Below are 25,386 nucleotides of genomic sequence, written 5' to 3'. Positions count from 1 at the left end.
AAACAGACAAATACAGAAGGAATGCAAACAAAGAGCAGCAGATGATGGTTGAGATAAATCTGTCTAATATAAATCACGTTTTGTCACAAGAACCAGTCAGTTCAGTTATTTAGGATCAATTAACATTTTGCATATCAGTTTTCCAGAAACCTGATGAGCTGTGAAAGTCTATCGATTGGTTCTTGTCTGCAATAAGTGGCGCATGAAGCTCCAGTTCAGCAGTTCAGGAGCCAGAAACACTCAACATTTGATAACAGATGAATTTCATTCTTTGTTTTAAAGTCCAATTAATAATAATAAAAATCATTTAAAAAATCTCATTTCAGTTGTTTCCTCATATTTTCTGTGTCAGAGAGGCTAACAGTGTCAACCTTCCCTCCATCTATGACCTGTACTGGTATGGTGTCAGAAAAATGGATTCAAACATCTCTGCAAACCGTACACATCCTGGACACAAACTGACTTTTACCCATTGAAATCACACTTACTGATTATTCATTTATTTATTTATTCATGGCCACACATTAATTCATTTGTGCTCTAATACTGGCAATCAGATGTACATGTATGGTGTCAAATCATAGCCTACAAATTAAAAATCACATATATTTTATTTTTTCAAAATGGCCGCCATGGTAGTAATGGAGAATATATGTTTGCATTAAAATCAGCAGTAGTTATTGCTAATGGTTGAGATTCAATAACCACTAATTTGATAAACAAGAATCGTAGCTAAACTAACACTAAACACATAAAATAAATTAGTGAAAGCTATCGCTAATTATCAAAATAACTGTCTAACTCTAATTGAGTTTTCATTTAACACATATTTGCGTAATTTGACATTTTGAAAATAAATTTTCTCAATACAGTAGGAACACAGCCATTTTGAAATTTCTTTTTTGTCCATATTGAAATTGGTGTATTTCATAAAACTGCAGTGGAAACACTTTTTTTTAGCATCACACGAGTCACATGATCAACTACTGGATGTTACTACTGGTGCAAACTACAAAGAAGACGACAACAGGAAGTAGTTGGAGGATGATGGCGCAGCACTTTTTTATGATTTAGTGTGCGAACAAACTTATTCAAGTGTGGTTTTAATTTCTTATTTAATGAAAACACTGCAATGCAGAATTATTTTTCTTAACATTAGCAGAATATTGACATTTGTAATGAAGCCTAGGCGCAAATTCAAACTGGAAGACTCTTTTATCCCCACCGGGACCCGTTAATTGAAGCGACCTGCCCACAATCGTCGACCTATCAACGCCGGACCAAGCCACGTCACGTCCAATCATCGACCAAGTCCCAGCTGATAAGGACCTTCATTCATGGCGTCCTTCGCTCTCCAGCCGAGCTCAACCCACCACCACCCCTTCTCCTCCATTCGCCCGGTCCTGAGGCCCGCACCCTTCTTCAACCTCCACCACCAGTGCCGGGCCCCTGGGGGATGACGTTCCTAACAGCATCGGGGATGCTCACCTGAAGCCTATCGCTAACGCTGCGATAACCGTTATCCCCAGCCGGGGCCCGAGCGCCAAAGACTTTAAATTCTGTTTGTCAATAAACTCTTCTAATTGTCTTCTCATCTCCGTCTGAGTCTCTCCAGATTGAAATGGAAACGCAGCTACTGTCTTTGTCACGCAGCTTCATCTCCTTCCAACAGAAAACTGGTGTGAGTCCTCAGTTTTAGTTTTGGCATTTGATTTTTGTAAATATTGTATTTTAAAGTTGAATGAGTTGGATGGCCAAATCCAAAAATATGACATGACATAAAAGTCATAAAATGGGCAGCATTCTATGGCAATAAAAGGCTCAAAAAGGGCACCCATCTTGAAAAATGTCTGTTATCCTGAAATTCAAGTGGCTAAAGGGAAACATGAAAAACGTACAATGTGAGCAGTGAGCATACAAATCCACAACATGCAGCACAGTAAGAGGAAAACGACAGACGGATGAGTAAGCAAACATATTTTCATTACAGGCCTGGTGCTGATCATTCAGCAGGAATAATTAGTTAGTATTCTCTCTTTTCCTTTAGTGAAGGAGAGATCAATGTATTGTTTAATAATAGTGATTAGAAAGTACTGGAGTACTTTTGAATAGCGCTTTGAGGATCCATTTAGTGGTCATCGCTCAGATATTGGCCGCTTACCTCTCAGGAAAAGAGAAATAATTTTCAAAAAGAAAACAAGATTAAATCTGAAGAACATCACATTGATAGATTCATATGTCTGCATGAACTTTCACTAATGAATGATTATTGTGCTTTCAAATCATACAAATTAAAAGCTCTTTATTCAACAACATGGCATTAAATATGAAAAATATGCTTATTTGTGTCTTAGAGACAAGAAGGAGGTTGAAAATGAGTCAAATGGGATTCTGAAGGTCACAAAGAGAAGCTTAATGCTTTTAGTTTGAATGTGTGTAAAGAATCAATCTAACAGGTTGAAGAAGTTCCTGAACTTGCGGAGAGAAGCTAATCAGAAGCGGAGATGTTGGTGTTAGACTAGAGCATTAGTCTCATTTATTCAGCAACGGCTCACGGTTAGAATAGAACAACGGAAATGTTCTGTGGTCTGATCAGAGTTCATCCTGCTAAAGAGAGAAGACGGCGAGTACACAGTGTTATTTCTAAATAATGGTAAAACTTCAGTGGGAGTCATGCATTAATAAAATCCCTTCTGCAAATTACACACAGTTGTTTATGACAAAAGTTTAAATAGAGGAAATTTTTTATAATCTGACGCCATAAAAAATACGGAAACCCATTTTAGATCACAGTTCTGATAAAGTATACAGGAGAAACTGGGATTCACAGAGTTTAGAGACCAGTCAACTGCAAATAGCTAAAAAACACAAATATCTGATACCACTCCCACAAAAATGCTTAGAAATGTTTATTTTAATAGTTGAAACACAGAAGATACCTTAATGTGCATTAATAGAAAGAGATCTTAGCACTACTGCAGAAGGTAACTTTGATCTTTTTCTCAGCTTTTAAGGGTACAGCCAATCAGCACCAAGGAAAACACATGGCTCTCCAGGATTGGCTGCTTTATGTCAAGTGGCATTGCACTTTGGTATTACGCCAGCATTTTATTTTGAGTATTTTAGATAGACTTATGATGCAATATGTATTTTTTTATGATACAATATGATATAAAGTTGTCACATCAGTCGATATAGATAATAGAGAGAAAAATCTTCATTGTCATTGTCACAAGGACAAGGAAATTTAAAAGGTGCCATCAGTCAGTGCATATGCTTAAAAACAAAACATAACTGTCTCACAATTCACACACAATGTAAGAATGAACAAATAACTGGTAAAAAAAATAAATAAATAAGAACAGCCACATTCTTACATACATCATTCATGATGTAATTGATTTGGTTTTAGTTTTAAATATCTGAAATACTGCCAAACTAGTGACCTGACCAGTGATGTAACTTTTTCTGTTTTGTTCCTCCAGAGATACTCGACTCACTTCCTCCTTTCATTCCACGCTGATTTTTTAGAAATTATTTTTCATTTAAAAAGTTATGAGGCACAGTGGCGAAACTTTAATCTGCTGCTGTCCAAGTTACTCAACTGGTTGTTGCTAGGTAACCAAAGAGCGAGTGAGTTGCTAAGCACCAAAGAGTGAGTGAGTTAGTTGATGCCCCCAACCTTGTGGCAGTTTAGTGACAATAACCTTTACTCTGCCTACATCCCCCAGAATGCTTTGTGGTTCTAGATTGGAGTTCAGTGAAATTATTAAAAATTCTTTATTCTTTAAAATTAAAAATTGCCTTGCCCAAGAGATACTAAGACAAAAATTCTTGAATCGGTAGCTTGGCCAATTCCAGTCGACTCTCATCTCCCTACAGTGCTCCACCTGGAATTTCTCCGATTGACCTTGATTCCTCCAGTTGAATATTTACCGGACTGTTCAGTCTTTCCTCGTGTACAAATATGAGGAACAAAGAACAATGGATTCAACTCATTAGAATGATACACAACTTTTTATGAACTGTGTAATACAGTGAGAGCTCTGGTGCAGCCAGCTGCACATTGTCTGAAAAACAACAAAACAAACATCATCATCCTACCACTTCCTGTTGTCTTTTTTGTGGTTTTTGCCAGCAGTAACATCATTTTGTAAGATAATTTTTTAATCTTTTTTTTTCTAATTGGTATGTTTTCATTAAGGAAATTTATTCCAATAATTTCAATTTGCACATTTTTATGGTAAATGGAAATGCCGCTTGTGTTAGCTGCAAATATTGAGCAATTAAAGTTGGAGTGAGAGGAACGTTTAAGACATTTTATTCTTAAAAATGTCAGTCAGCTCAGCTCTTCTTTCTTTGCACAGGGGGATGATTCTTGTTTTCACAATTTCCGGTAAGCTTCATCGCATTGAGCTAGCGCATTACATACAGTACAGACCAAAAGTTTGGACACACCTTTCTAATTCAATGGGTTTTCTTTATTTTCATGACTATTTATAAGGCAAGAAATCCCACTTATTAACCGGACAGGGCACACCTATGAAGTGAAAACCATTTCAGGTAACTACCTCTGGAAGCTCATCAAGAAAATGCAGAGTGTGTGCAAAGCAGTAATCACAGCAAAAGGTTGCTACTTTGAAGAAACTAGAATATAAGGGGCATTTTCAGTTGTTTTACACTTTTTTGTTTAGTGCATATTTCCACATGTGTTATTCATAGTTTTGATGCCTTCAGTGTGAAGCTACAATGTCAATAGTCATGAAAATAAAGGAAACTCATTGAATTAAAAGGTGTGTCCAAACTTTTGGTCTGTACTGTATGTCACGGCTAAACGTTAGCGATTGGATAAGATCAGATCCAATCGTTGAAAACTTCAACAGAGTTCACCAAGCAAGCCAAGAGCTCTACGCTTTACTTCGTCCATCGTAAACTACGGGACAGTTTTTACCAGGCTAGCAAATCAGAGGATGATCCTTGAATAATTTGGTTCCACAGAAAAATCTGCAACACACACAAGAGCTACAGGGAGATCTCAAGATGTTCCCAGAACAGAAATATACCAAACGTCAGTCTGTGGTATCCGGATCCATCTTTTAACACCAGATGAAGCATTGTTGTTATGGTCAGCAGAAATCAGGATTTCCCTAAACTAATCCAAGAAAAGAAAACCAGTGACCTCTGGGCTTGTAGCCGCTGATAAAGCCTAGCAAGACGATACCAGAGGTAAAGTTACCGACACATTAGTGTCAGAGGTGTGCTGGCAACCAAAGCTCAGCACTTCCTTCAACTTCTGGGCTAATTTTAAAAACTTCCCTGCAGCAAACTGTACAGATTCCTCCTGTCACTTCTGCAGCGCTTATGCAGGAGGATCATACGTCATCTGCTGTATTCTGCTCATTGCCCATGACCCTCCTTGCTAAGCACTAGTCGTTAGACATTAAAAGCAGCTTATGAGTTCATTACAGGCAAAATTATCTCGAGATAATAACCTTCTGTGCAATTTGCATGACGTCTAAAAGCTTGGGGCTGCTAGGACACTGAGCGGGATACACCCCAAATTACAGATGCATAATTTATTCAGAGAAGACAGATTGTATATAACTTTAAAATCTAATCATAATGAAGTACTGCAGAGTGAAAGCAAGGACTCCAGGTCAAACAGCGCAGAGACAAAACCTACGTGGTGAAACGTTATTCACGCTGCAGCCAGCTACGTGCTTTAATTACATTACTGACACGCAGCATAAAGTCCGTTCAATGAGTGTAAAGGAAAGAAATATCAACCATGCTGCAGAATCAGTCAGAAATAACACATCCCTCAAGAAAAACGTTTCACCGTGATCATCACAAGCTAAATAAGCTAAATGTTTAGTTTATATCCTAAATATTTAGATAGCTAACTACAAATTTAGTTTATAAACATATGTAACACCAAGCTAAATATTTAGCTTCAAAACTAAATATTTAGTTAGTAAACTAATTAGCTCACTAGCTAAAGATTTAGTTTGAAGGTAAATGCTTAGCTTGCTGAATAAATATTTAATTTGAAGACAAATATTTAGCTAGCTAAGCTAAATCTTTCAATTGAAGCTAATAATTTAACTTGGAGGTAAATATTTAGATTGTTAACTAATTTTTAAACTTCAGATTATTATTTAGTTTACAAATGAAATATCTAGCTCACTAGAATATAAATATTTAGTTTGAAGATAAATATTTAGTTTGCTAAATAAATATTTAGTCAGCAAGCTAAATATTTAGCGCAACATTTAGCTTGGAGCTAAGCTCTGCAAGCCTAATATTTAGCTGGTAACCTAAACATTTAGGTCACCAGCTAAATATTAGACTAAATATTAGACTTTCAACCTCAACATTTAGCTTATGTGGCTAGTTAAACATTTAGTCTGGGGCTAAAGATTTAGTTAAATACTAAAGATTTAGCTTTGAGCTAAATATTTAGCTAACAAGCTAAATATTTAGATTAGATCAAAATATTTAATTTGTTAAGTGTTTTTTTTTGTCTATTAAAGGTAATTTTATTTATATAGCACATTTTCATCAACAAAGCAATACAACGTGCTTTATGACTAAATGTTTACCTTCAAACTAAGTCAATTATGACAAAATGAAAAACATGATCACAACCAGATCTGGTAAACTGTAAGAATCCTGCTGGTCGTCTGAATCTGTAAAACTGATGTACAGCTGGAATTAAAAAGGAAAGTTATAAAACATTTTTACACAACTATTTAAATTTAACTAAACATATTTACATGAATACATAAAAATATGAATGTTTATGTCAATTATTTTTAAAAAGTAAGAATGTTACAGACATTTCCACTTTTAGATGTTAGAAAAAGCCCAACTGTGATCCAGCAGTGAGGAAAAACATCTGGATCAGATGAGCACCAGGTGAGATTTTATCCAGGATGACTCTCAGTTTTCCCGTCGCTCTGTTGCTCGTTTCCCTTCCTCTTACTTCTCCTCCTCATTCCTGCATTCATTTTCTCCTGATATAACACCCTCTTCTCCCTCTTCTCCCACTTTTTTATGGATAATTCATCAGCATTCCTTAGAGCTGCTGTCTGCTGACTGTGATTTCCACTGGGAGTCTTTCAGGGACTATTCCCACTTCAAGCGGGAATTAGAGCCGCAGCTACAGAGGGGAAATTAATCACAGTCGTCTTTTTGTAACACGCATACACAGACACACTCATACAAACACCAAGGAGACTCTCAGCCTTTATTATTTATTTTTTTTCCAAATGCACCATTAGTTTCCACTCTGTAAAACGTTACACACATGCCTGCACTCCTTTTCTATTTGTTTTGCATATTCGATCGTGAGAAACACACACCAGCGGCGTCCCACATGGCCCAGCATCGTACCTGGACTGCAGCAGACTTTGTGGCAACGTTTTGTAGCTCCAGGAAAATCTGCTGCAGTATGTGGAATCAGACAAAAAGCGTAGAGATGTGTGTGAGATACACACACATCTCGACGTCTTAGTTTCCATCTGCAGAGGTGAAAGGAGCGAAGTGCTAATCTGCTTTTTATCTACATGATGATGTGAAAATGAAGGAGAAATAGAAGAAAACATTACAGCTGGATGCAGCAGAGAGAGAATGAGCTGTAAGTGTGTTTGTGTGTGTAAGAGAGAGAGAGCATTGATCAGAGATCGAGAGGCTCCCTCTGTGATCGCTACAGGAAAGATTGGGAATATAGTGAATGTCACATTGAAAGGTTTTATCCATCCATCCACACTGCAAAAGCACAAAATCCTACCTAGTATTTTTGTCTAGTTCTTACTCCAAATATCTTATTTCACCTGAAATAAAACTAAACTAACTTACAAGTAACTTTACAGCAAAACATGAGCTTATTTTAAGTCAACAAAACACCCGTGTGCCGTTTTAAGGGGTTAATATTGATGAAAAGTTTTAAAAGTGAAATAATCTGTCAGCGGAATAAGATATCTTAACTTACAATAAGTGAAAAATGTCTTGTTAAACTGGACAACTATTTCAGCTATACTAAGTAAAATTATGCGTTTTTGCAGTGAATCCCATATTTTCCTCTTTTTTAAGACCAAAAACTCAGACATCCGTCTGCTTGTCAACACGTCCAGCTCCACATAATATATCCCAATTCAGGGGATATCTTTGGAACAAATCAGATTATTTTTTGGCTGGTTATGTCAGGTTGTTTTCACACCTGAGAGTCCGGTAGACTCGGTTCGACTGGGGACCAAAACTGCAACATTTATTTTCTTTCCATTTGCACAGGTCTGGTGTGAATGAGCCTTAAACTGACTTTTATCTCCTTGTAGCAATTTGGATGTCCCTGTTTTGCAAAAGCACATCTGAATATCATAAACTTACTGCAGATATTGAAACTAAAGCTGTTTAAATATTTTTCTTCCTTCCTAAACATTTTGCTGAATTTGGAAATTTAAAACCAACACAAGGCAGTAGGTAGTAAGAAAACAAGTGAAATATCTAGAAAATACACAATAAACATCCCTTTTTTCCTAACAGAACTAATATTTCTGTGCAGAAAACTTCCCAAAATTGATGAACAAAGTTGTTTTATGGTGAGATAAATCCCTGATTGCAACATACGCGTGTAAGAAGCCGAACCCCCCGTTCAGGCTCGATTGATTAGAGTCAATTAGAGAAAAGGTTAGGTCACAGCTGGGCCACCAAGGCCACTGTCAGCGGGAAAAACACACATCACATCACATCACATCGCTCCACACCAACACTCCGAGCCGATTCAGCGGCGGCTGATGAACTGAACTCTGGCGACACTTTTCCAGCTGAGGAAGCCAACATGCGCAGCCTCTCGCCCCCTGCTGATTATCTGATTGCTGCTCTGAACGCTGGATCGATGCTCCTCATGTTTAATGAGCCTCACAGGCAGTTTACCATTCCATTAAATCATCTTGACACTGAATATGTGTGTTCATGAGGTTGTTTTCCGCCTTGATTTAGCTGCTCAAGGTCTCTCTTTTACTCATAAATTCTCTTCGTAATTATCAACAAACTTCCCTTTTTATAAACATCCCAGTTCACCAGCTTCCCTCTGCTGCTCCATCATTCCTTTGTTTTCATTCATTAGGCCGACCTTCACCTTCTTTCTGCTCTCCATCTTTTATCCTTCACTTCAACCTTGAATACGTTTTCAGAATTTTACTTCAGATCTGCTCATAGATTTTTTCTTTTACCTTCATTTGTAGTTTTATTCATCTTAAAGATGCAGCGCACATTTAATGAAGTGGGACTTTGCTCAGAGTATCTAGTCTGTGTTTATCTATCCATACCAAGATTACATCCTTGGACAAAACCATATTAATATGGGGCTTATATATTAATTTGGGGCTTTTATTACAATATTTGATTCTTTGTTGTTTTTTGAAAACACCCAGTTTTGTCAAACTCACAAAGTTTATGACAAGTTCTACCACCGGTCAGAGTTAGCAGATGCTAAAGCTTTATTGGCTGAGTTTTTGTGCACAAAGGTGGATTAAAATGGTGTGTATGTGTAAAAAACACAAAATCTTACCAAATGTTATTGGTCCAATTTTTAGTGCAAATATCATAGTACACTTGAAATAAAACAAAACTCACTTACAAAATCTTTTCATCAAGAAATCAGAGTTTGTTTTAACTAAATAATTCCTTAATATTAATGATAAAGTACTAGTTCCACTGGAAGATTATTTCACTTACAATAATATTTTCCCCATTTTATAAGTTAAACAATCTGCTGATATAAAGGAATTATAGACACAGAACAAGCTCTTACATCTTGCTGAAAAGTTACTTTTGTCTTATTTCCAGTGTAGTAGAAACTAGACCAGAACGACTTGGTAAGATTTTGTGTTTTTGCAGTGAATATTTGCAGTAAGGCTTTTAACGCATTAATTTCAATGAATTAGTTACACTAATTTTTAAACTTAAAAATGTCAACACACTTAATTGTTTCTGCTTTTGTTTGTTTTTTTTAAATATACTAGGGTTCTGGCTGCAACTTTAGTATTTGTGCATTTCTAGTACAGCCGTAAATCTGATGCATGAGCAACATTCATTAGCAACAGCAACCGCTTCTCTCGGCCCACTGGAGGTTAATTTCTTCTTCAAAAGCCGATTTGATGTGATGCTGGAAAAGTCTAATGTTGTGTTCAAGTTGTGCTAAAAGTAGTTAGCACATCAGCAAAGCTATTTTAGCTTCAAATAGCATCTCAATGCTAACCATGTAGCAGCTAATGCTGATATCTCTTTTCTAAAGAAGTTCCAGGAATCATTAGGAGTTCCTGAAACATTTGAAAGCACTTTACACCAACCTGATGTTTGGAAAACCTAAATAACAGAGTAAAAGCAAAACATATGTTTGCTGCTAAAATCAAGTTTTATGTTTATATAACCCTCTGACCCCAGCAGGTGTTTGAATATTAAATAGTTTGTTCACTTTCAGTCCAGTGTAGATTTAGATCAGCAGAATGTCATGAAGAACTTTAGTTTAGATCTGAAAAGATGAACTTTGCTCAATAAAAAGAAGGAAATGAAATATTCATAGTTTTTGTGAACCTTCAAAACCATCATGCACGTGATGCACAACAAAAACCTCCACTGATAACTTTCTGATTTCCTGTTCCGAATGTTTTCAAGAGTTCAAGGGAATGTCACTGAAAATCAAAGCAATTTTCTCCTCAGAACATTAAAAACTATTCATTTATCCTTTTTGGTGCCTATTTCTAAAATCTTTAATCTCTTCAGAGGAAAAAAAAAACATCTGAAGGAGAAAAAGTCAGAAAAATCTGAAGGTTGAGGAAAAATAAATTAGATTGTAGATTGATTAAAAGAAAGTTTTAGGGTTTTGTTTTCAGATACGTTTTTTATGTGTTTGGAATTTTTCAGTAATAAAAAAATGAAAAGAAATTCAGAGGTCTGAATTCAGGTTAAATGACCCAAATGATTTAATTTGGTCTGTCAAACTAATATCCGATTATTCTGCAGGTCAAATGATGAGAACAATAGTCCAGCACTTGCTTAAATGTATCTAAATTAGTGAATATTTCCATTTCTCTGTATTGCCTTTGGGTGTGAGTGTGCAGCGTTGCCTTGTGTCTCGTTTTAATGTTTCTTTTGGCTGTTGCAGGGTCGTGTTGGTCTCTCTGACCTTGTGCAGCCTTCATGAGAACAGAAAAACATGGAGCGCGTCGTAAAAGGCTGAAATTACTTTTTTCTTCTTTATCAGCTTCGGTTCTGGTTTATATCTGCATTTCTCTGCATTCTTGGACACAACCGTTTCCTTGTAATGTAATTACTCTCATGTTTGCTGCTAAATACTAATCAGCTTGTAGGAAAACTGTAATGTAGCTTCTTTAATAACCTATACTGAAGTTCATGGTCAGACCATTTACCAAAGGTTTTTTTTTTTTTGCTCTTTTTTCATTTTGTATATTATAAAAGTATATTTTTGAGAGGACTGAACTTGCAGTTTGATATAAACATGTCAGAACTTTCCAATAATCTGGATTATTATGGAAAAGCATTGCTATGTTTTCAGTATTTAGATTCATTCACACAGAATGATGTTTGTAAACATTTATTTCTGTTATAATAATTTCTTGCTTATATTAGTCCAACAAAACAACATTTTCAATACATAAATGTGGGTTTAATACATTTTTATTAATGTATTGGCTATGACTGTAAAACTGTCCTAAAACAGTTCACAAAACATTTTGATTGAAATATGTAGAAAATGTATAAGTTACTGTAATTCTCTTGATATAATAACTAATTAAACATTTCATGATCAAAATAATGAAGAAAATTGTATTCATCTCGTTTTAGAGCAACATTGATGAAAAACAATCTGTCACTGTAATGTTTCTTTTCCCCAAAAGTTTATATTTCTAAACAGAACAGCATGAAGTGCGTTTTCCATCCAACACCGGATTCCGTTTGGAACGTTTCTCTTTCCTGTTCTGTATGGACCCGCCATCTTTATTTCTGTATCAACTGACTCCACTTAAAGATGACCATCAGCGCCGTCTGCTGGATGGCAGCCAAATTACAACAGGTCTAAGCAGACGTTACTAGTTAACTGATTGGAACTGATTTTAATCTGATTAAATTTTAATTGCATTCCTTCTCCCAACGTTACTGGGATGACAAGTAGATCTCAGCTGAAACGTTTCCTACTCACAGTAGAGGCGGTGTCATCATGATCTGGGGTCTTTTTTCCTCAGTGGAAAAATGGAGCGGCATCGAACAGCAGCTGGCTATGTGGTGACGTTGCGGCGCATCCCTCATGACTGAAGGCCGTCCGTCATCTGTGTGGTGATGTCTGGATTTTTCACTGCTGCAGGACGGTTTCCACGGAAACATCCCTCTCTGACCGTTCTGCACGTTCTTTTGATCTAAATAAATGACAGGGATTCTGCACGTCCTTAAAATATCTTCAAAAGTTATGTATCTAAAATTAAGGCTGTAAAATGTCTTAAATACATCATAAGATTGCCTTAAATACATTAATCACAGGTCTTAAATGTTGTGATGGCAGAACTATTTAATCCCTTGTGTTCGATGTAGTTTATGTTTTTTTTCTCGTGGAACAGCTATCTAGCTTGTTTGTGTCTATCCTAGGTAATTGCTGGTTCACATCTGTTGCCAACCTTTAGGATGCTACATAGATGTATATCGACTATTTTCATTTATACATTTGTGTCAGTTCTTGCAATTTATTTATAAAAGTCTTAAATTTGAGTTGGTTAAACCTGCAGAAACCCTGAATTGAGAACATTTTGGGTTGTTTACATGGATGAAACCATCATTTCACTTGGAGCAACATTTCCTTTAGCTTCCTGCAAACATTAACATCAAACATGAAATTCATAAAAAATTTACTTTTTAAGGCGGTTAACATGAACGGTGCAGCGCTACAGTCATTTTTTAAAAACTTTTATTTCTATTTTAGGGTCTTAAACTTTGATCAGCTTCTGAACAGCCTGTTTCAGTTTAATGGTTGTTTGCAATAAAATGCTTGCTCAGATTTTTTTTTTCTTTTTGCATTTTGAAGCTCTACTTAGAAACTTAAGATCCAACAGTGCAAAATGTAAATTCTTGCCATTTTTCAATTGGTCTTAAAATTTGATCAGGAGTGTATTTCTACTGTAGTATTAATCGTAAAATTGGGGACTTTATCCCCAGGGAAGCGATCTGGCAGTCGGCCTGCATACAGAAAAGGTTGCAGGCTACCTGAGGGCATGCAGACATATAACTCCAACAATCAAAGGAAAAAAATCACATTTCAACAGGACCAGAAAATTCTCTATAATATCATAAAAATAGCCCCTGAGAAAGTAATTCCTCATCTTCAGTTGTAAATAATATCCTAACAAGGTTCATATTGTACTTTATGATTTTTTTTATCTCCTATGGTGTCAGTATAGCATTCATACAAACCTCTCAGGGAGAATTATGCCTCTGTAGTAATCAATAGAGAGTTTACTATGACATGAAAGTGCAGCTCTGGTGTCTTTCTGAGGTTTTCTCTGACAGACGAGTTCTCTGCAGGACGATGTCAGAGTGCAGAAATACCCAAAAACATGCTATTTATCACCAACATGAAGTTAAAACAAACATCCTGGTTTTATTTTTAAATGGGGTTGTGTGGAGTAGAAATAGTCAGTAGCTGTGTTTCTGTTTCAAATGTGTACAAAAACCTTTTTGATATTCTGCAAATGTCAAAAAAAAGAATTTTGCAATTAAGCTATTCCATTAAATAAGAAATGTAATTAAAATCACACTTGAATAAGTTTGTTTACATAAGTCATTAAAAAACAACACGCCATTATCCTCCATTATCCTACTACTTTTCCACCAGTAGTAACACCCAGTGGTAACTAGGTGAAAATCCACCTCATCCTACTGCAAAACATTTTTAGTGAAAAACGAGAGTTTTTGACTAAACTTGATGTGTTTTCATTAAGCAAATTTATTTTTGTAATTTCAATTTGCCCAATTTGAAGGTCAGCGAAAACGCAGAGGTTTTAGAGCGACAAACGTAAGCAGCGTTTATGGAAATTGTAGTCGGCCATTTTACAGAAGAACAACGAATTCAACGCGTTTGAATGACAAACTCAACTTTTGATGAAATATGCAACACTGTGAAACCTGGTGCTAAATTATAATAAATGTAGCATGACTGTTCAGACTGCAGATGATTAAAAAATAAAACAGATGTAATTCAGCATATGGAAGTGACACAAATTATAATTTTGGGCAGGAGAAAAGATCTGAATTGATCCGTTCAGGTTGTTGCTGAAAAATCTGATTTGTGTCGCGTTCAAACACAGCTTGAGATGTCTTCGAGTTTCTGCAAGTAAGCAGATGACTGCTCAAATCTTCTCCACACAACCCAAAAAGCCGACTCTCTCTGATGCAGACCGACACAAAGCAAGTTGAGCTTTCTCCTTGTTTTAGGAAAATAATACCAGAGTCAGCAAATTTACATCTAATAGATGATATTGACCTTTGAAGAAAGTAAAAAGGAAGTGAGAATTTTAATCGAGAGAGAGGAGAGCGGACTGCAGAGGAAAACACAAGATATCAATAAAAGCAGACAAAGCATCTTAATCAGAGAGACAAAGCAGCGATCAATCATGGGGGAGTTGATGCAGCCGAGGCCCTGACCTGAGCTGCACTGCAGAAGGAGCAGCTCTGCTCCTCCTTCACTTTTATCCCTCTTCCTCTCATCCCTTCCTGCACTGGATCACCCTCTTTCCATTTTGATTACTGTCTGCGGCTCCATCTCTCTGCCCTTCCCTCCCTCTCCTTTCTTCCTATATTTCTGTCTTCTACCCACCATCTGTCATGCGTTGTCTTCCTCCACCTCCTCCCCCACTCATTTTCACTCCCTCAATCCAATTCGAGGAGTTTTATTGGCATCATAAGATGAATTTTACCGTCTCTTTCTGGAACATTTGTCTTCCCATTACTAATGCTCCACTTTTAATGCTTCTTGCAGGACTTGTGTGCTGCTTTCTGCACAGGCTGTACCGGTCCTGGTCACTCTGATGCCGACTAACATCAATACTGAGGTCAAGCACATGTATCTTTTATCAGCTGGCTCATAAAACAGGCAGTGTGAATCAAAATGTGAGTCTTCCCACCGCGGAGGGAACCAGAGGAGAAACAGGGCGGCTTGTAAAATGTTGCCTTACAGTTTGGAGTTGGACTTGGTGGGACTTTAATGCTGGCAGTGACACCATGTGGAGAAAACCAGGCAGCAGATCCAAGCTGCCGTGTGAGAGGAATATCTAAAAGATTGAAAAACAGCAGGAGTAAATTTCATCCAAAATAAATAAAATAAAAAAACAAAAAGTTGCATGGAAATACTCAGATTACTTTAAGATTAAGCTGAATTTTCTCAAAAAAAAAAAGAACTTTCAGATTTGTAAAGTCAATTTTTTTGGCAAAAATGTGCTCTTCCTCTTTTTTTTCATCCAACGCCTTGTCGCAGGTGTAAAATGAGCTTTAAATCTTTATTTACAATTCTTTTCAAAGGTATTCATTCCCCTTGAACATCAACTTAATGACCACAAACATTTTGATTAATTGGTTGATTGATTTATGTAGCATTCAACAACCAACTGAGGTGATCAAAACACTCTCCAGTAAAAATCACAAGAAAAAGAAAAATCAGCAGTAGAAATAGGAAACAATGTCGTGGTATTAAAAGCCTGAAGAAATTAATCTTAAGCTTCGTGTTCCAGGTAGACTCGGTTCAACTGGGAACCAAAATTGCAAAATTAGTTACATTTTCTCCACACAACCCAAAAAGCAGACTCTCTCTGATGCAGACCGACACAAAGCAAGTTGAGCTTTCTCCTTGTTGAACAGCTGCTGCGGTTCTGTGATAATCTGGCGCCATCTGGTGGTAAAGTCTAAAATAAGTTCACAAATAGAAACAATTTTTGCAGAAAATGCAAAAAAACATGCTCATGAGCATTCTCTGTAAACTCTGAATTAATCTCTTGCTTTAATAAGAGTAAAAAATAAATTAGAGGACAAGAACAGATATGACAGAAATATCAAAACAACATCAGGTAAATCATCTTTTAAACTGATCCAAGTACTGCAAGGAGTAATTTCTTTCCAGTGCATCTTGTTGACCAAGAACATTTTAATGAATCAAAAGTAAATCCCTCATATTGTGCAAATGTTTTCCTTTTAAGATAATAAACTTCACAGAGAGGTCACCAAATGTTTCAATTCCAACATTTTACAAAATGTATGTAAAAAACACAAGTAGATCCGAAATATCTCTTACATCAAGAAAAACTTGTATGTCATCAGTAACTCATATTATGGTCCGCCATGTTTGAGAGAGCTAGCACATTTTAGATTTAAAATAATTATGGCAGGGCTAGAATTAATTCTAAAGCAGAATCTATCAACTGTGGATCCATCAGAACGTTGATTAGATGTGACGAGTTGTTGGACCCAAGTTCATTTTACATAAACAACATTGCAACATTTTCAACATTCAGTAACCATTGAATTTAAAGTTTTATAAACTACTGACACTATTGTAAATTTAACAGGTAAAATGCCAGTCTGTTATTATTTGTCACATTTCTACTGTGCAGAAGGATCACAGCTGAGCTTCTAATCATCTGATGGAGAATCTTTCTGTGCTTCTCCTCTGTGAGTTATTTTCACATAAATGCCATCTTTGGGTCCCAGAGTGCTGAAGGATTTCAGGTCAAGAGGAACCTGAAACACAAACGTGGAAGCAAGAAAATTATTAACTGGCAATTTTTTAAATCAATTTAGAATGTTTATTTAAATTTCATTCAATCACAAAGTAGTTTTTAGAATAATCTGACACCATTCTCACTGTCAGGTCAGACAAATGAATCTCGTTTAGAGCTACAAATTTCACACAACGTTTTGAAAAAAGACAACATATAATTTTAGATAAATGTAGTCATTTAAAAAAAAAAAAGACAACAATTTTATTTCTATTTTTTGGATTTAAAATAAAGAAACATAAAAAAATCCTAGTTTTTTTTTCTGTAGGACAGAATATGGCGTATGAAATGGCTAAGCAATAAATCAATTAATTTCATGATAAATTAAAAGCTCAATAATTTCCATTTGCATGATTTGGTTTTTTTTCTCTCGTCCAACCAAAACTGACCTTCATTTGTTTCTACTTGCCCTTTTTTGAGGGACAGTTTTGTTTGCAGACTTCATAATTCATTTTATTTATTGTTTCTGTTTTATTTATTTTGCGTATTTAAAATGTCTTCCAGTTGCAGTGTTAAATGTTCATTAGAATTTAAAGTTTATTGATTAGCATTCTGTTACTTGAAAATGGTCTCAAAACAACAATATTATTGTTTATCACAATAACTTGTGGGACAATTTTTTGCCATCAAAATGAGCCATCATGACAGGCCGACTAATAAGAAAAACAGATCTGAAAGCAGGTTACTAGCACTTTTAGTGTCTTTTGTTGTGGAAATTCAATGCAAATATCATAAAATATACTGGAAATCTTTTGAAAAAACATGTTTTTCATTTTCAGCCTAACGTTTTCCCACCCACCTTGGTCGCGGAGCAGGCCTCGATGTTGAACCTGTGGAACAAATGGACCAAAGCCATCCGGATCTCCAGCTGGGCCAGCCTCATCCCCACACAGTTCCGCGGCCCGGCGCCGAACGGCAGGTAGACGAAGGGGTGACGACTCGCCTTCGCTTCCGGTGTAAACCTGGAGACGGTGAAGACTAATTACACTAATTGTACTAATTACAGTACATTTTTGAAAAGCAGAGGTGGAGCCTCCTGCACAACCAACAAGAATGCAGCAACTGGCTTCTGGATGAAAAGTCAACAACAAAATACTGGTTTCTTCTAGCAGCCATTGTGCAACACATACATAGGTAAAACCAGCTGACCAAACCAGCTGGAGGACTGCTTGTGTTGCTAGGTAACGTGTGAAACTCTGCTTGGTTTGCTAGGTAACGGGCCGTGCCTGCGGATTTGTAATGTAACATTCTGAAGATTTTTAAACGGCTTTTTTTTTGCAGATACTAATAAATATGTTTTTACAAGCAGCCGAGACCCAAATGGAATTTTAAAAATGTGGAACGTGAATTTGAACTAATCCTGATGATGACAGGTTTCACTTGACAAGACTGAGAACAGAGTGTTGAGAGTTGAGATAATACATCAAATTTAAAAAAATAAAAAACCTAGTCAAATTTTATTTGTGTCACACATTTCAGCAACATGGCAGATCAAAGTGCTTTACATCATAAAAAAACAAAAATCAACAACTGATACATTACAATTTTCCAAGTGCCGTCATTTACACATCAAAATGTTGGTTAGTCTTGCTAATGAATATCAGTAATTCTGAAGTACCTTTCGGGGATGAACCGGTCCGGCTCGGTCCAGTGATCCGGGTCGTAGTGCAGGAATCCTGCTGGGATCTCCAGAGTCGCTCCTTTGGGGAGAATCTGGCCGTTCACCACACAGTCATGGTCAATTTCTCGAGCAAACCTTGATGAGAAAAAAAATCTTTTAGATTTTATGAATCTGAATCATTTTGCCTTTTTTCCTACAACTTTATGTTTTTAAATAAACAACATAAAGCCTGTAAATATCCTGGAACATCAGCAACAGTTCACCTGAAGCCAGGCGGGTAGAGCCGCAGAGCTTCACACACGACCATGTCCAGGTACTTCAGTTCCTGGACGTTTGAGTAATCCGGTGAATCCTAGAAAACAGATTCATTTAAACCAGAGCAGAAGGAAGAAGACCTGATCGGACCAGAACCAGGGCTGGTTCTGGGCCGGTTCCATATTATCACACAAAAATGAAGGTTTTTGTGTTGACATTATGTCACTACGGGCAGAGCTGCCATCGTGTTTTACAGCTTCCATTTGTTTGGACCTTTGATGTTAATGAAGAGATGCTTGTAATGCAGTTTTGTCTTATTTCAAGCTTACTAAGATATTTACACAAAACATTTGTTTTTGCAGTGTATAAGCTTTTTTCTCTTTAAGATGATTTTTTCTTAATTTTAAGACATTTTCCTGGTAAAACTGTGCGTTTATTCTGCTAATATTATGGCTACTTTCTTGTAATTAAACAAAAATGATTGTAGTCTGGTCCTAATACCCGGTTGTCCAAGTCATTGAAATAACAGCCACTTTTTGAAAATATTTCCAGTTATTTGTAATTTCTTTTTTAGAAAAGAAATCAAGAAAACACTGTATTTTATTTAGGCATGTCGCCCAGCCCAAACCGGACCAGGACAGGCTTACATGTCTGGTGAAGAATTCGTCGACCTCGTCCTGAACTCTGCGCTGGCAGTCGGGGTTGATGGCCAGCAGGTAGCAGGTGAAGCCCAGCGTGTTGCTGCTGGTCTCGTATCCCGCCAGGAGGAAGACGAAGGCCTGGCCAACCACCTCGTCCTCCGTCATCATCTTCCTCAGCGGACGCCTGGCCGACGACTCCTCCTGGTGAGCCGATTCGTTTTCCTGATCCGAGCAGGATGCCAGCTCCTCCGAGGGGTTCCCTGTGTCGAAGTGCTCCAAAGGGAGGCTCTCTTTGCTGGTTCGAGCGTCCAGCATCAGCTGGAGGAAATCCCGACGCCGCTGCAGGAAAACAGGCCTCATAATCCTCAGGATATCAGGAAAAGCAGGAGAACAGGAAGCTGTTAAAACGTTAATCACACCACCAGAACTTCTCACATTCAGATTCTCAAACCCCAAATATCACTGGGATTTTATGAAAAATTATGGAAGAAAAACAATTTATCGTTTTTTAGATTTTCTACGGGAGAGAATTAGAGCCGATGACAAAAAAAAAAATTCTTGGAATTCTGACTTTATTTCTCTGGTTTCTATATTTTTTGTTCTCAGAATTCAAACTTTTTTGTGACTCCAGGCGTCTAATGTAGCTGCACTACGTGTCCAAATGGCTCTCCGGATGCTAACTGCTGCAGACCGCTGGTCTAGCTGGACGTTCACGTCTTGGTGGATCTGCAGTTGGTCCGTCCTTTCTCTATGGTCAGATGATGAATGAGTCAGAGATCTTGAAATTGTTCCAAGCTTTGGATGTTGTAGAACCTAACTCTGCTGGATTTAGGGGTAACAAACGTATATTTTAGGGATATTTTTGCTTTTTAAAAGTAAAAAAATATCTCCTTCTAATTCCCAACAAAAACCTGCACTAATTTTTTCGTCTTCCACAAAAAAAATCCTAAATGTGGCTGATGAGACATGAAAACTCCATGAAAATGCCCCAAGCCTCCGTTTGTTGCACAGCATGAAACGCCCACCTGACTGGGAGGCTGCTCTTCTCTCTGCTGTATGATCTTCTGAATGATGCTGATGAAGAAGCTGTTCATCTGGTCTCGCCTTTTGTTTGGGATGAATCTCGCAATGGGAGCCATGATTTTGGGAAAAGCAACTGTGGCAAAAAAGGGCAAGATATCTGTCATAAAAATGATGCTACTACAAATAAATTCAAAGGTGATAAAGTTATAAAACATACTGAAAAACAACATGAGAGGCCTGAAGAAAGAGAAGGAGAAGAACAGCTGAGCGTGGCGGACAAACGGATCGTCTGGGTTGTTCTGAGAGTCGATCTGAGTGCCAAACGCCACGCTGGCGATGACATCCATGGTAAAACAACCAAAACAACTAGCAGCAGGAAAAAAGAACAAATTAATTTAAAAAAAGATCAAATTATTATTAATGTTCAGTCTTGTTTGCTCTGATTACTTGTGGATGTCAAAGGAATTCCCTGAGTCAGCATGAACCTTCAGGTTCTTCATCAGAGCATTAGCAGCCGTGTTGATGAGCGGAACCATCTGCAGCAGAAAAAATAAATACATTTACCCAGAACCAGATCAGACCAGAACCTGGACCGGAACCAGAAACCACATCCTGGAAAGAGGCTTTTCTGGACCAAACCGTCAGTAACTGCCAGTACTGAGGGGATGGAAATACTTTACAAAAACTCATGAGAAAGAAACGATGAGATGCACCAAATTCAGATTTCCTCACATCTAACAGAAAATTTTAAAAATGTTGTTAATAAAAGCAATTAAAACATAAGAATGTGAATAAAATTTTAATTAAAATTTAGAAAAATTAAGTTAAGGTGCAAATAAATTATGGAAACAAAAAGAAATTTATTTACTCAGGTTAAAATTGGCTGATATTAAAATTAGTTTATTGATCTGAAACATGTCAGTGTGAAAAAAAAGCTAAGTGAGAAGACAAATCAGAATTTTGTTTAAAATATATACTGAATTTCATTGCATCTTGTCAAGTTGCAACCACAATTTTAATGTATTTTATTGGGATTTTAAGCAAAACTATGGAATAGAATGTAATACATAAACAGTTTTATACAAATTTCTAACTCTGTGATCTGAATACAAATACAAGCCACACTTTTCAGATATGCAATTCTACAAAAAAGGTAAATAAATTGCATTCCACACTAAAAATATCCATTGTTCATGTAGGTTTATTACTTGGCATCGCATTATAAGTGCATTAAAGTTGGTGGCTGCAGAATGAAAGCATTTCGTCATTATTTTCTCACTTCTTTCATCTTGGCAGCACTGAAGGATGGGGTCAAAATACTCCGGACCCTTTTCCACCGTTCGTTCCTCAGCATGAGCAGGGAGTCCGTCGTGGGCTTGGTGGCAAATAAAAATTTCTGAACAGAAAAATAAAATTAAAAAAACACAGGAGTTATAATAAGTTTATTGAGTCATTTCACTTATTTTGAAGTCACACCGCCTGCAGTGACTGAAGTTCTCACCATTCTGTTAGGGAAGCTGGTGAAATCCCTGACCATCACTGATCTGAGCATGTCGGGGTCGGCCACCACCACCACGGGTCGGCGGCCCAAATAATACCTGGGACACAACAACAACATCTCCTCACTGAGGCTCCAGATCAACCAACCCACATGAAAAACTTTAGGTTGCGTTTTTATTCCATGCTCTACAATGGCGTACTAGTATTATTTCAAACTAAGAAATTTTGAGATTTTCTAGAAAAACATGGAAATTTGTTGGAAAATATACAGTACAGACCAAAAGTTTGGACACGACTGTGTGCCCAAACTTTTGGTCTGTGCTGTATATATATATATATATATATATATATATATATATATATATATATATATACAGCACAGACCAAAAGTCTGTGCTGTATATATCAACTTTTGGTCTGTACTCAATACAGACCAAACTTTTGGTCTGTATTGAGTACAGACCAAAAGTTTAGACACACAGTTGTTTCCAAACTTTTGGTCTGTACTGTGTATATATATATATATATATATATATATATATGTACACACACACACACACACACACCCCCACACATAAACACACACACACACACATACATACAGTGACACTAAGTTCAGAAATTTTGAATTAACGTTTCTTTTAAAAAGACAAAATTTTCTGACCTTTGGGGATTTTCTGAGTTGCAAAGTGCAAAAATTTCAAGCTTGGAAACCAAGAAATTTTCATGTTTTTTTTCTAGAAAATTTCTGAGACTAATCTCAAAATTTTTCAAGCACATTTTTCTGAATGTTTTTTATGCAGAAATTTACTCCTTTTTTATCTACTACAGCCCTAATACACCACTGTAATGCAGTAATGTGAGGGAATTACAATAAATAAATAGAAAAATAAATTACTTACCCACACACTCTGCCATGTGCTTTTATAAGTTCAGTGAGAGGTCTGAAGAAACCCTGGAAGAACATGAGAAATATAAAGACATGAGATGCCAGCTAGAATAAACTTTTAAAATAAAATCTAGTTGTTTTTGATGTTAATACGGATTTTCTTTATTTTTATAGATTTTATTTCAAGTAGCTGGATAGGCGACTCATTCTACAATGTGTAGGTTTGCAATAAACCCAAAGCAGAAATACATTGTTCCTTTATTTATCATGTTTTTTGTTGTTATCCCTTAATATTATCACCCATCTTTCTTAATATTGTACACCCTTAAAGATATTTATATTTTTATAGCAGGTTATCTTACCGCACGGAAATGGAATATGTTGCCAAAAAAAGGCACTGGCTTGGGATGTTTGATTCCACACCGAGCGAGAACTGAGAACGGGTAGACTGAATACCTGCACAAGATGAGAGGAAGATATTTTTAATCAAAGCAGAAACTGAAGTACAATAAAAACTTCCAGTATAACATCCTATTTCTATTCAATTACAATTATTTATACTCGCATTCACATGAAAGGGAGAATAAACAAACACTACATGCCATTATTTATTGAACTAATATCAAATCAAAATGAAGTTCACACAAAACGTGAAAGATGGAATTTAAGAAAGGGTGCACGTCCTTTTTACTGTGACGTTATACTGGAACTTCCTTACCAGTAAAGGAGACACAGGAAAATGAGGAACAGTCCGACTGTCACTGATATTCTGCTGGCCTCCATGTTGATGAGATTCAGGAGGTCACCAGCAGCCTCCATGGTGGAAAAACTTTGTTCTTTACCTGCAACCTGAAACAAGAAGAAGTTTAATAAGTTATTATGTTTAATCTAAAGATAATCTGATGAGAACAATTTACAAAGTATTTTCATGGATACATTTCTGATTAAATTCAAACATCCAAACAATTAAATCTCAATAAATTGAGTCTGTTATACTGTAAAGATACATTTCACTATAAGAAATGTTCCATGTATTTCTGTTAATTACAATGATTATGTCTTACAGCTATCATAAAACCAAAGTTTAGTCTCTCATAATTAGATTACTACATCAAACCAATAAAAAGTTTAAGCAGAAATGTTCTGCTATGGTCGACACAATCATGAAGTTGTTGAAGTTCTCTACTAAAGGAGCTAACTTCTTAAATAGAGCTTTATCAAACCATAATGGAAGGTTTAGTGGAAGGAAAAAGGTGCAGAAGCAAGAGTGATAGCCACAGCCTTGATAACCTCCATTCAAAAAATAAAACACATGCAGAATAAAACACATGCAGAATAAAACACATGCAGATGTGTTCAGGACATGAGCTCAACTGTTGCGTTCCTTCTGTTCAGCCACTCCTCAACCAAATATTCCAGTTTTCTTAGAAAATTAATTATTTGTACACCAGAATCATTAAAACACTTGAAATACATCATTCTTTGTGTTCAGTTTTTTTTTTTTTTTGATGGTTTACATAAAGGCGACTGGTCATGTAGTACCTATTGTGAAACAGAAGAGCCTGGTGCTGCAGGAACTACAGCATCAGGACATTTTGACCTAAAACCTTTGAAAGAGAAAAACTCTTTACACAAGGCAGTGACGGTGACGTACAATGCCGTTTGTTGCCCTGTGTGACTGTGTCAGCAGCTTTTTTACAATGTTGTTGTGGTTGAAGTGGCCTTTATTCGTTAATAGTTCAACGGGAAGCAGGCCAGTAGACGGACCGCGGCCGGGAATCGAACCCGGGACAGTTGCGTTGAGGATCGTAGCCTCTGAATTTGATGCCCTTACTCTAAAACTGAGCTACCTAGTTCTCTTCACACCTGAAAGTTAAAGTAAGATGGAAATATAAAGACGTAGCACACCTTTAAATATGATATGAAAACTAGAAACTTTAGTATTTGAACATTGTGCAATGGAAACACGTATTATGACAATAAACAGTGACACTAAAACAATTGATCGATTAAGCAGAGTCATTGAAGCTAATGAGCTTTAATGTCGTCTATAAGTCGTCTTTATAAATAACTGGAGCAAGTTCTCCTTACTTTAAAATCTTTATGACATTTTAATGTGTTAAAAGTGAATATTTAAATTTCCCGACACTCACCGATTCCTGTCCTCTGCTCTCAGTGTAAACATTAAGAAACTGCAGCGCTCTTCTTTTTAACCATAACCTCGTAACGCAACAGTGAGCTCTGATGTTCACCGCCACCTTCTGTACCGGAGTGGTATGACATGGAGTTCCAAGCTAAAAGCTATAAACAGGCTCCTTCATCGTTTCTTTTGCAACAATTTATTATTACATTATTTTAAAACATAAAATAAAAACCGAATAGAGTAAATACATTAACTACAAGGTGTTATACGCGTCTCTAATGTTGTTTCATAATTGTTATGAGGCAGTTTGTTTGTTTTTTGTTTAAGTTTTTATCTTCTAGCTTGCATTGATTTGCCCGTGGCTCTTTAACCCTCAACTGTGACTTTTCATAGCTTTGGTCAATATGCTTAAGAACTGACCAGTGTTGTAAATTAAAAGTTAATTTTAAAATGCCAGCTTTAGCAGTTTTACCTTGGTG

General features: G+C 36.6%; 1 protein-coding gene across 1 annotated transcript; it reads right to left on the bottom strand.

Annotated features, from left to right (window-relative positions):
- Positions 1-15,632: 15,632 nt before the first annotated feature.
- On the bottom strand, positions 15,633-24,985 carry tbxas1 (thromboxane A synthase 1). The gene is made up of 14 exons (XM_005795770.3): positions 24,918-24,985; positions 23,483-23,613; positions 23,127-23,220; positions 22,778-22,830; positions 21,877-21,973; positions 21,655-21,771; positions 20,823-20,911; positions 20,593-20,741; positions 20,378-20,508; positions 19,359-19,691; positions 18,720-18,808; positions 18,454-18,591; positions 17,635-17,797; positions 15,633-16,797 (listed from the first exon to the last, which is right to left on the bottom strand). Exons 2-14 carry the CDS (start codon positions 23,581-23,583, stop codon positions 16,690-16,692), a joined length of 1,662 nt encoding a protein of 553 aa, XP_005795827.1. The 5' UTR covers positions 23,584-23,613; positions 24,918-24,985; the 3' UTR covers positions 15,633-16,689.
- Between the last annotated feature and the right edge of the window lie 401 nt (positions 24,986-25,386).

The sequence above is a fragment of the Xiphophorus maculatus genome, chromosome 2 (assembly GCF_002775205.1).
Source record: "Xiphophorus maculatus strain JP 163 A chromosome 2, X_maculatus-5.0-male, whole genome shotgun sequence".
NCBI classification, from domain to species: domain Eukaryota; kingdom Metazoa; phylum Chordata; class Actinopteri; order Cyprinodontiformes; family Poeciliidae; genus Xiphophorus; species Xiphophorus maculatus.
The sequence above is the reverse complement of the archived record's forward strand: the minus strand, read 5'-3'. Positions and strand labels throughout refer to the sequence as shown.